Genomic DNA, 13137 nt, shown 5'->3' on the forward strand with positions numbered 1-13137 from the left:
CAAACATGGAGGTGGAAACATTATGCTTTGGGAGTGTTTTTCTGCTAAGGGGACAGGACAACTTCACTGCATCAAAGGGACGATGGACGGGGCCATGTACCGTCAAATCTTGGGTGAGAACCTCCTTCCCTCAGCCAGGGCATTGAAAATGGGTCGTGGATGGGTATTCCAGCATGACAATGACCCAAAACACACGGACAAGGCAACAAAGGAGTGGCTCAAGAAGAAGCACATTAAGGTCCTGGAGTGGCCTAGCCAATCCCATAGAAGATCTGTGGAGGGAGCTGAAGGTTCGAGTTGCCAAATGTCAGCCTCGAAACCTTAATGACTTGGAGAAGATCTGCAAAGAGGAGTGGGACAAAATCCCTCCTGAGATGTGTGCAAACCTGGTGGCCAACTACAAGAAACGTCTGACCTCTGTGATTGCCAACAAGGGTTTTGCCACCAAGTACTAAGTCATGTTTTCCAGAGGGGTCAAATACTTATTTCTCTCATTAAAATGCAAATCAATTTATAACATTTTTGACATGCGTTTTTCTGGATTTTTTTGTTGTTATTCTGTCTCTCACTGTTCAAATAAACCTACCATTAAAATTATAGACTGATCATGTCTTTGTCCGTGGGCAAACATACAAAATCAGCAGGGGATCAAATACTTTTTTCCCTCACTGTAAAATCAATGTATTATTAGTGTTACAGGACTGACCAGGGCCCTCATAGTGTTACAGTACTGACCAGGGCCCTCATAGTGTTACAGTACTGACCAGGGCCCTCATAGTGTTACAGTACTGACCAGGGCCCTCATAGTGTTACGATGGTGGTGTGACAGGGCCCTCATAGTGTTACGATGGTGGTGTGACAGGGCCCTCATAGTGTTACAGTACTGACCAGGGCCCTCATAGTGTTACGATGGTGGTGTGACAGGGCCCTCATAGTGTTACAGTACTGACCAGGGCCCTCATAGTGTTACGATGGTGGTGTGACAGGGCTAACCTTGAGCGAGCTCTCCTTGGTGCTGAGCTGCTGCTCCAGCTGGCTGATCTGCGAGGCAGAATTCTCCTGGATGTTGGCCAGGCTGGCCTGCAGTCTCTGCACGTCCTCGGCCAGCTGCAGCACCTCCCGCTCCTTGGCGCTCAACTCCACCTCCAGACTGGAGCGCGACAGAACCTCCAGGGCCTGCTCCATGTCAGGGGCCTTCTGGATCTGTGTGGCAAGCTGGAGGGACTTGTTGGCGGACGTCAGCTGTTCCCGAAGAGCCTCTGCTTCTCTCTCTGCTACCTCCGCTCTCTGTGAAGAAGAGAGAGACAAGTCAAGTTTCCCCACTATCCCACCCTTCGCAGTCATGTTGTCTACAGACAACCATAAGATAAATCACTGTAGGTCTCAAGTCTATACACAGCCATTTTTTAAGGCCCAAATCTAAACTTGAGATCTGCTAATATAACCTACATGTTTGTCTAATAGACATTTATTTATGATTTGCGTTAAAGTTTGAATTGCACACATGCATCTCTAGTTCCAAGATAGAACAGTGAGTCCAGAATTTAGACCCACAGTGATTTCACTCTCATGGATTTGTATATTCATGCATATCCTCCTGCATCAGATCAGTACTGAACCACATAAGAAAACTAGCGGGGGAAGAACACAAGGGATCCTAATGACTCATTACATGTTGAAGATGCTTAAACATTCAACCTTTAGATATATCAGGAGCTAAAGCCTTCATCTTTATGGAATTATGGAGATGTGCAATTTTTCAGGCGGCTAAGTTATTCTAAAAGTTTGGGTAATGAGGCCGCTATTTCATATAATGCCAAATAATTGTTTTGGGTGATTCTATTATAAATTGTAATCAGCGGGCTCCCTTTAATTATGCCGTAGCCAGAGAAAAACAAGGTAAGCAGACGCACAGGCAAACCTTTAGTGAGATTTTACTCCCAAGGGCTAACGTATATTGAAGTGTGATGAAAACAGATACCCACACATTATACATATTCTTCCAAAGAGTACCATTAACAGCGTGCACTACAGAAGAAAATAAAATCCTCCTCCATTGTCTCTCACATTACTATTACACAGCTACATGTGACCATGATTGGAAGTGCTTGTACCACCATTTATAACGTGATGGAATGACACTGCAACTTGCCCAGTCATTGGGAGTGGAGCGAATGAAGTGTCGTCTGGAGAAGGCTGACACCAGTGATTCTCACTCAACGCCCCTCTCTAAACCCTCTCTGTTTCTTTGCTAGCAGATCTGAGGAGTGTGTGTAGTGTGCGTCTGCCTGCGCCGTCGGATGAGATGGGTGATTACAGGAACTAAGCGACAGCAAGGCGCACACAACACACACACACACTTCACCTGACAACTAATCACTTCACCAACTGAGCTAATTGATCAACATCAGTGATTGGCTAATTTCCAACTACCTGGTCTCTAGGCTTGGGCGGTATACCCTGGTATGGATGGTTTTTCAATACCGTCGAAAATATATATTTGATGTTTTTCAATTCATGTTAATATTTGTAGATACTTTTAAAGTAATTACCTGCAGTCAACTTGCAACACCAGGTGTGAGCAATATGTTAGGACAGGGGTACTCAACTCTTACCCTACGAGGTCCATAGCCTGCTGGTTTTCTGTTCTACCTGATAACTAATTGCACCCACCTGGTATCCCAGGTCTAAATCAGTCCCTGATTAGAGGGGAACAATGAAAAAATGCAGTGGAACTGGCTTCGAGGTCCAGAGTTGAGCTTGAGGACATTAGGAGATAAAGCAGATCATGTTCTTCATTTCACTTGTCACATTATCTTACATTATGAAGTTTACCTTAATTCTCCAGAACAGTTTAGCCAGTTAATTGTTTGTTTGAAAATAGGAGAAAGAGGAAGTCCAGATCTGTATTGACAGGGGTCGCTTTTTATATGGAAAGTCAGTGTTTCTTTGCTTCAATAGAATGATCAGAGACGTGCAACTATAGTTTTACTTCACAGAAAACATTAGTGCAACACATTCGGCAAAAAATAGCTTAATTTTCATCAGATGACAACAGAAGTGCAACGCTATTTGGCTGGCAGCCACATGAGTAAATTAGCTTACAATGAAAAATAAAATAAAAAAATTCAAAAGAAAGAATATACATTTCCTAATGTTTCGCTTAAAGTTAATCTTTAATTTTCCGGAGAAAAGTAGCGACACATCAGTCAGAGTGCTGTCTGCTGATAGAATGCCCGTTTGTGAATTCTCATCTGAGTGGAGAAGTACAACTGAAGCACAAAATGTGTCTGATACGGAGCAGAAATTCCAAGAAGCATTTTAGATCTGTGTATAATGTATAATTTTTTTCTGTGTGCCAGTACTGTTCTTCCTTCTGAAAAGCATATGTCAAAACGTTGTTCATTTGCACAATGTCTCTCGTTCAAATTCGATTGTAAATGTCCAAACTCGGTAGCTCCTACCTATATATGTATAATTTAAATAAGCTGGATTACCTGTCTTTGCAATTCGCTTATTTTTGTTTGCGCTCGTAAGCATATTTAGCTAGCAGCCTCCATGGAAATTCGCTATTACTTGTGCAAATGTTATTAGCATTCTGGTAATAGACGCCTAATGGGTTTTTTTGGCGCCCCATTGTGTACTAAACCGGTAATACCGTAAATCCCGGCATTAGAGAAGGACGGTATGACGATATGAAAATCTGGATACCGCCCAACCCTACTGTTCTCCAGAAGTCAACATTGGTCGAGTTAGTTTTGCATGGCCCAGTGCCCCGGGTGTGTGGAGTTTGTTCATTTTAGACCATTCCATTGGTCCTTAAGTGAAATCTCCACCCACCCAGGGCACCGGGACATGCAAACAAACTCCACCATTAACTTCATGCCACCATGCTTGGATGACACACACAAACAGAACACATTCACAGTAGGGCTGTGACGATACCAGTACTGCGATATTTTTTCCATGGCAAAAATGAAAACAAGAAGCAGATCAAACTTTTTGGTCCTTTAAAAACCTGCTGTATGTAAAATATTGTGTGGTATAGCTTGGAAAAGAAATACATGTGACTCTGGATGACACCATAATGATGTTCTTCCAACATTAGGGCTGTTTTTCTAAAGAAGTTAAATCCGCTTTGTGTTTTGTTTCCTTGCCACGATACTAACGAGGATCGCGATACTGGTATTGTCCCGGCCCTAATTCACAGTCTAACAGACTAGATATAAACAAGATCACATGGTTAAGACGGCGATGATAAACCTCGCAAAGAATAGTTTTCAACTCCAGACCCAAAGCCCATAGAGAGTAATTACACTGCTGCTCATCATCTTGGCTTATATTTCCCGGCAGATATCAAAGGGTCGTCTCAGTGTAAATAATGCCTAATCACCGCTATGATGTTTCTGTGCAGAAAACATGGAGAAATACATTAAAGGGGGCCAAAGATGGAGAGGCAACGCCAGATTAGTCACACTCTGCAGAGCCTCCTCTAATAGGATAGCCTCTGTGTGTCTGTGTATTGTTCTTCAAGAGGCTAGTTTCACTTTTTCTTTTTGGAATTTTCTATGTTTCATACTTTCTGGAACACAATTTTGAATGTATTTTAAACAGAGCAACTCCTGTATCAAGCTGCTTAAAAAGATACCCTGACACTAAGGCCAAAAGGTGTATATGAGTAGTATGTATGTTTGCATATTCAGAACCCACTTTGATAGGATGGTTGTGATGATGGGTTAAAAACAGCCAGGGACTGACCTGATTGGCTCTCTTCAGGTCTGACATCAGCACTTCAATCTCATCGGCCCTGCAGAAAGAACAGGGCACGTAATCAACAAGGAGGCAAACAAAAGGCTTGGCACACAAGCAACAGGATGGAACACAGTATAAAAAAGCGTAAGTGTGTAGAGTGATAGAGGAGTGTGTGTTCACATGAGTGGGACTGAGTGTTTACATGCACTGTAATGTTCTGTAGGTGGATTTGCACACAATTGTGTATACATCTATACAATGTATATTTATAACCATAACTGACTGGATTCCTACTGTATACAGAAACCTGACAATATGTTCCTACTGTGTGTGTTTGTGTGTTTGATAGTGAGAGCTTCGTCCTCTAGAGTTGGCTTGCTGCTTGTTGCATGTCCCGTCCCGGCCTGGTCCATGCCCATTAAGACCCTCTCAGTTACACCCTAATCCTTCCGTCTCCCTGCCACTGTGTCCCTTCCTGAGCCATGAGGACAAGCCCTGCCGTAAAACAGAGAGATTACACTAATATCGTTTTTAGGCCTCCCCCTTAATACACACTAATCTCATATCATATTTTTCATTCTGTTTAGCAGCTGGGCTCAAGCCCACAAATGGCTTTCGACTTAGGCGTTTATTCACATCTCTCCATGCTTAACCCCGGGGTTAAAGGTATGCTCCGCTGGTTAGTATTATCCCCCACTTTATGCTCCTCCGTCAGCTACTGGACTATTGTTCATAGTGACTCAATAGGATTTACAAGACTAGAGTCGGAACTAAACGTGCGCGTTTGAAAATATGATATTTGACATTGAATTTGATATTCACTTATCGGCGGTACAGGAACAGGTGTTAAATCCATTCCAGCAAATAGAAACACTATCGTGTTTTGTGTCATGCAACCAATTGCGAGTGTGTGTGTTGTGTGTTTGTGAGTGTGTGTGTTTTGGGTCGACGGTGGTACTTCTACCCTTGGTTTTTTAATTACCCCAGCCAGTCAGAATTGCAGGGCTCAGATAACGGTTTCTTCTCAGTGGGCCCCTTCCATTTAGACAGGCTCAGGCTGTGGCAACACTCACACGCTGAGTGGAGCCAAATGTTGCCATGCTTAATTTAATGGCAACATCTAATTATAGATAATCACTTTAAATGCTTTAAATTATGTTAATTGGGTTTCGTGTCACATTTTAAGTGCACGGCATATTTGTAATGAGCGAGGATTATCATTGAGATGCATTGTTATTCATAATATACTGGCGATCAACTGCTTCTATAAAAGATTGCAATGTGATACCGATACTGCTGATTGAGATACGGCTACAAACAAATAGTGTTGTGGATGGAAACAACACACACAGGGCCAATACAACCCTCTGGCTGCAGTCCAAATCATATGACATTAAATCTCCTCTACTGTTAAAAGCATTCTGTATTTGGACAACACAATCCAATTGGAAAAGCTTCTGGAGAGAGACAGAAGAGGAAAAGCTTTCCCAACCAGTCAGTGTTGTGATATTAACAAGACACCCAGGTATTAACAATGTGTGCTGCTCTTGATACTAATGCAACCCAAATAGCATTGGAATGTGATAGTTCAATCAAGGTACAGATGGGAAGTATTATTAAATACCTTTGGATTTGCCTGGATTTGGGAATTAGGGAAAGGAAATACTGCTGTAACGCTGAGAGGAGGATCAGCGATTAGGTTTAGAAAAGAAATGTATTAACAGCGTGTGATCTGTGGTCATGGCACCGATGCACAATCCCCACCCCTCACCCCCATCCCATCACCCAGCCGTGCTACAATACAACCCAGTTACACTGGAGCCTCCTGTAGCTCAGTTGGTAGAGCATGGCGCTTGCAACGCCAGGGTTGTGGGTTCGATTCCCACGGGGGGCCAGTATGAAAAATGTATGCACTCTAACTGTAAGTCGCTCTGGATAAGAGCGTCTGCTAAATGGCTAAAATGTCAAATGTAAACAAAGACAATACACTGTCACATCACAACAACACTGTTCTATTGGAGGGATACAAGGCAAGCTAAGGGAAATCATTTGTTGTGATTCTCCAGACATCTGTTATGAAGCATACATATAGAAAGAGTCAATGCATGGAAATCACTGCCCCAAAAACGCAATTCAGTTAATGCAGAATGTCGGTAAATGTGGAATCCCTGATAATCAGGAATCTAAGCCAGAGACTCTGAGATTAAGACCAGAGCAGGCAGCACCTTCAGGGGAACATGCCTTGGTTGTCTAGGTCTGGGCACCCACAACATCCCCACACAGTAGTCGCTACCGGACCACGTGCAGTAAAACCACATTCAGACCACATCTCCCTCCGGGTGTACAGTGAACCATATTCACACAGTACGGGCCCCCACCCCGGACTACAGAGGACCGGAGGTGTTTGCCCTGCGCCTTAAGAGGGGCTCTACTGTGAAAACACATTGATTAATGAAGTCCTTAAGGATGGAGTGTGAGCAGCGGGGGACACCTGGAAAATCCCAATATCCCCTTTCCTGGAGGGTTTCCTGTCTGGTAGGCCGAGTGTAGAGGGGCCCGACGTTAGGGTTGAGTAGTACAGGGGTTCCCAAACTTTTTCACTCAGGCGCCCATTCCAGCATTGGGGAACATCTCACGCCCCTCCCTGCGCACGCAATGTCTATTTCTATTGGCACAAGCACTGTTCATGACACAAACTGTTCACACCCCTGTTGTTGGCGGAGAGAAAATATTGCAGGTTTAAAGCTTATTTCCTGCAATTCTACACATTTTGCCATGTCTAATGTGTATTCATGTGATATTTGAGTGACTCGAACATTCCTACAAAATCTATGGGCTAGAAAACGATAGCTGACATGGGTTAGTTGATCTGGACATTTCTGACAAGTTATAAACAGCTCTCTAAGGTATGCAATGACAAGAGGAATACTGATGACGCACTACCCAATTTTGAAATTTCACCTTGTGCATTCTACTATTAAACATGGGGGTCCTTTTTTTTTAAGGAACTTGTTCCGGCTTTCAACTTACTCTTGAAAGTTATAATAGTAGAATGCACAAGGTGAAATTTCAAAATTGGGTAGTGCATCATCAATATTCCTCGTCATTGCATACCTTAGAGAGCTGTTTCTAACTTGTAAAAAAAAAACTGCTCAACAAACCACTCCAACCCCACAGTTTGGGAACCACTGGAGTAGTAGAGAGTGGTAGCTTTCTCTCTCTTGATACATTAGCTAATGGCCACATGTTCAAGTTCAGGGGATCAGATTCAAGTTCAAATTCACAGCTCGCAAGTGTTGAATACAGAACTCAAATGTCATTAAGTTATAAACAAGACTCCCAGAGACTGTGGGAACAGTGCAGTAAGTTAAGGTGTTGTTGGCTCCACAATTCTTCTACCACTCATCCAAAATGCTTAATCATAAATACTGCAAATGTGCTGAATATGATCTAATCCATTGAGCTCACCCTGGGTGCATTTTGAACCCTGACACCTGACATTAAAACGTCACCACCTCAGATGACTTGAGCCCACCTCAGATGACTTGAGCCAGAGTGAACCGAAGGTGTGCAAATGGCCCCTGTAGTGGTGCTGAAGGTGTGTGAGGCAGTTTTCTGGACAAAACCAGGGGCCAGGGCCCTCTTCTCTCGGCCACCCTGACAATTCCATCGCCTGTCGGAAATTAGCCGTTAACTCCTCTGATCAGGCTCTGTGGCCGGGACGAGTCCGGAATGCTGCGATACGCCTCCAGCAATCCTTTCCTCTTCACCACTCTATCCCTCTCCCTCTATCCCTCTCTCTTCCCTTCATATCCTGTGCCCCCTTACTCCCAGCCCAATCCCCCTGGGCCAGCACGACATTTCACAGATTTAGCCCATTAGATTTTCATTTTCCTCCCGCTCTCTTTCAGCACAGCCAATGTCGCCTTGGAGATTGTTTTCTTTCCTCCTCCTTTTTTTTCCCCCCCTCGCTCACTTACTCGCTCCCTCTTTCTCTCTTCTGGTGTAGTTGCTTAACCTTTCTGCGGCTGGAGAGGCAAAATGGCCCCCGGGGTTTGGTTCTTCTCACTGTGTGTGTGTGTGTGTGTGTGTGTGTGTGTGTGTGTGTGTGTGTGTGTGTGTGTAGGGAGGAGAATGGAAGGCCATGTTAACACGGCCATTCTTCACACTGATGTGGCCGGGCTGCTCTTGTCACAATATTGCTCTCCGCTTTTATTAGAGTTTCCACCCACAACAACCACACAGACCCAAGAGACAATGATACTGCTGGACCCATAACACTCATCCACCTAGCTATCACAGCCAATGCAGGAAGTAACACATAATTTAGTAGAGCACCATGAACCATTATTTTCTATGTTACTGGTTACAAAGTCCAGGGACATGAAAGGGTTGGGATATCATACATACAACAACACTCCACATATGATCCCATTCTTCCCGACATACAAAAGAGGGAAGAAATAGCATTGTGCTGATATAGTGTTGTTGCCCCGTTGCTGCGCTCGCCCAAAATAGCGCTAAAGCTAACGTCTGGAGTGAAATGCTCCAGTTCTGTCCGACTGGCGCTACAACACACAGTCACACACACACATTGTATTCTGCTGCCAGGCCTGCCATGCTCTGCTGCTGAATCGCTCTATCAATTCAGTGCTGTGTTTATATTGCTCGGGCCCTGGCGCTCTGCTTACAGTGTCACCGTGGGGGTTTGCAACAATATTGTGGAGGTCCGCCTGTGCTGTCATTTGTAGCACTGTACAAAACTATAAATAGACTCTTTTGGGATGGCTTGCCAGTCGTAATATAATAACTTAGAGGAAGAGGCTTCTGTGAAAAAATAAAGTGGGTTTTAAGGGGTTCTGGTGATGAAAATAGGAGGTGTGTTCGTGTGGGATGTGTATTAGCCAGTCCCTGTTCTGCAGAAGAAGAAGGAAGAAATCTCATCTGACAGCAAGCCATTCGGGGTGTGATGGTGATGACATGGGCCGTGGCATATCATAACTAGAGAGAGAGAAATAGAGAGAGAGAGGGATAGAGAGAGAGAAAGACAGATGAAGAATTGAGAGAGAGAGAGAGAGAGAGAGAGAGAGAGAGAGAGAGAGAGAGAGAGAGAGAGAGAGAGAGAGAGAGAGAGAGAGAGAGAGAGAGAGAGAGAGAGAGAGAGAGAGAGAGAGAGAGAGAGAGAGAGAGAAGGCCCATCCCAGCCCGATGCCAAATCACAACACATCAGGGCGCCGGGGAGCGAAACGGGCCTCCGACTGAGCGGAAACGGCACCATCGAAAAAGCCCACCGCCAGCGCGCCCGAGACCATGTCACAGCGACGTGCCGGTTTCTGGTGGATGGGAGACACACACACACAACCCGCATGTGACGGGTTGGGGGGAGAGGCGTGAACAAACCTGACATCTATTGGTGGAGCGAGTTGCTGAGGTAATCGGACTGCCATCAGGGTTTACGGCTGCTCATTTGAGCGCCTGTCGACATGCGTTCTGTACGTGCAGGCCTACTCAAATAAATCAACAAAGATCGCTCAGATACGCAGAAACAGACACTCGCACAAATTACATGGATGTGTACATACACACAACCCCCCTTCTCTGAACAGATATACGCTCTAACACAAACACCACTTCTCTCCCTCCCTCCCTCCCTATAATTTCCGTTCCCTTCTTCCTCTTATCTATCCTCTTTCCCCTTGTTCTCTCACCTCCCTTCCCCATCTCTCCCTCTCACCTCTGCCTCCTCCTCTCCCCTCTCATCTGCCTCTCACTCCCCCCTCTCCCTCTCATCTGCCTCTCACTCCCCCCTCTCCTCCCCTATCCCTCCGCTCCCTCCTGCTCTCTCTGTGGGCCTGTCATGTGCTAGGCTGATGTTATTAATGTGCACAGCTCTGGCGAGGCTGAGGCCCTGCCTGCACCAGCTCAACTGGCTCTTGGCTCTGTGGGCACACACACCAACGCACACACGCATGCACACACATCCTGTCTATCTGCTCCACTAAAGACGGAGACTGGGCAAGACTGGGCGTGAGAGAGAGGGAGAGAGTGGGCGTGAGAGAGAGGGAGAGAATGGGCTCTCTATGGAACAGCTTGAGAGATTGTGTGTGTCGAGAGAGTGTGTGTGTCGGCGTGTGTGTGTAATGTATGTGAGAAAGAGAGAGGCAGAAAAAGAGAGTAGGCCCTTTACAGAACAGCTCAAGATTGTGTGTGTGTAAGAGAATATGTGCAAGTCTGCATATGTGACTTGTTTCAGGAAACTAGGCGTATGTCCCACATTTACATTTTAGTAATTTAGCAGACGTTCTTATCCAGAGAGTGACTTACAATAGTGAGTGCATACATTTTCATACTTTTTTCCCGTACTGGTCCCCCTGTGGGAATCGAACCCACAACCTCTTGCGTTGCAAGCACCATGCTCTGGCTCTACCAACTGAGCCACACGGGACCCCATGTCACTACTTCACAGGAGAGGCATTTGAACGTAAAATATTTATTTTTTTATTCAAATGCGTTTTTTTTGGCAGAAATGCCTTCTGGAAATGCCTTTCATGTTCCTTAATAACAAACTTTATGCCATCTGAAAATACGAATACATTTGTTACATTACGAGCCTAGTTGGTTTAGCCACATAAAAAGACAGGAACTTTCCGCCAGCCATGATTGGCTGAGATAATGGATGGGGTGGACATGCCGAGAGCGGAGTTCGGATTGGTCTGCCAATGTAGCATGCTTCTGTCTATCATTTACATTTATAACATGAGCTGCTCAGTATGTGTAGGTTATCCTTTCTAACTCTGCTTTTTTGAAAGATATCACAAAGAACTGCAAAAGTGTTGCTAATGCTCTCCACTTTCTGGAGGACGATTGTGCCATGCTGACTCTCTGACTCTGAAAATGAATCAGCCAGTGAGGAAATCCCTAATTTAGGTAAAAACATATTCATTGAACCAGACATTGTAGAGTATTCTGAAACGGCGATCAACAGTGTTGTTGTCACGGAAGAAGTTGACCGAGTTTTGAAATCAGTGGAATGCCCAGTGGAAGCCGAGTATGATAGCTAAGGAGATGGAGAACATTCTGTGTAGGCCGTCATTGTAAATAAAAATGTGTTCTTAACTGACTTGCCTAGTTAAATAAAGGTAAAATAAAAATAAATAAATGGAGAACATTCTGGTGTTTGATTGAAAATATGCGGAAGGAGTCGAAAAGAGTACACACAGAAGGCTGTTGTATAAAACACCTGTCTCCGGATTACATCTTCAAACTAAGGGCAACCATGGCATCGGTGACAGAGAGGGAGAAGCATTCTTCCATGTATATGGGTAAGAGAGTCTAGCTAGCTACATTTCAGATATTATAAGTTTCTAATTTTGTCAGAAAGTCATTTCCATTGCAAGTTAATGTGTACTGTTAGCTAGCTAGCTAACGTTAGCTGGCTGGCTCGCTAGCTAATGTTACGTGTATGATCTGTGTAGTAATATTATTCGTATCTCAGAAACATATTTGCATGCTAGTTATAGCCTAATGTTAGCTAGCGAGCCAGCTAGCTAGCTAACAGTACGCTTTAACTTCAAATGAAAACGACTTTCTGACAAAATTAGAAACGTAGAATATCTGAAAATGTAGCTAGCTAGACTCTGTTACCTGTATACATGGTACGCTTCTCCTTCTCTGTCACCGATGCCATGGTAACGTTATGAGTTGGGATTATGAGTTGGGATTATAGTTCATTGTTTAGCTAGCTGGCTAGCTACATGTCTAAACAAAAGACTATGCAAGTAACCATTACCCTGTACTGTTTTACATCTTCTGTATCCTGTGCATGTGACAAATAAACTTTGATTTTATTTGATATAGGGTCTGTTTATCAGAGACGGTAATGTGAAGAACAACATGGCCTGCACCAAAGTCAAATTAGGATATAACGTTAGGCCAACAAGACAGTGTCCAAGTTCTAAAATTCTCCGGTAGAATGCCCTCCTTTTATTTCGACACACTCACAACCGTAAGCTATTTTCTGTGATTTTGAACTTGTAAATAGTGATATTGTTGTGAGTTTATTTCCCTGTAATAATGAATTAAAACTAGCTAAAGTTAAGACGCTGTCAGCTTTAATTTGGTCATTCTTTGAACTGGCTAGCCAGCTAACTTAACATTAGCTAGCTAACAAGCTAGAAACGAACCAAAACATTGTTTAAAAAGTTGCTTTTAGTTGCCTGGTTTGCTAGATTGACATATACTAAATTCATTTTGAAACGGATGGGTTTATTGGTGTTAAAATACATCAGTGATGCTATTTTGCACCACCAGCCTGATGATGTCATGCAGCCTGTCGTTTTTGTGTTTGATGTCAGACAACAATAAATGTTAATGATGTCACTGCGA

At 44.0% G+C, this 13137-nt stretch overlaps 1 protein-coding gene across 1 annotated transcript in view; it reads right to left on the reverse strand.

The window, feature by feature from the left end:
* LOC121579391 (homeobox protein cut-like 1) overlaps positions 1-13137 on the reverse strand; it is a 256964-nt gene that overhangs the window by 82718 nt on the left and 161109 nt on the right. Inside the window, exons 9-10 of the mRNA XM_041893958.2 lie at positions 4759-4807; positions 994-1287 (exon numbers count right to left, since the gene is read on the reverse strand). Coding sequence (XP_041749892.1) covers positions 994-1287; positions 4759-4807 — 343 coding nt within the window. The remainder of the gene's footprint in view (positions 1-993; positions 1288-4758; positions 4808-13137) is intronic.

Source organism: Coregonus clupeaformis, chromosome 13 (assembly GCF_020615455.1).
Source record: "Coregonus clupeaformis isolate EN_2021a chromosome 13, ASM2061545v1, whole genome shotgun sequence".
Taxonomy (NCBI): domain Eukaryota; kingdom Metazoa; phylum Chordata; class Actinopteri; order Salmoniformes; family Salmonidae; genus Coregonus; species Coregonus clupeaformis.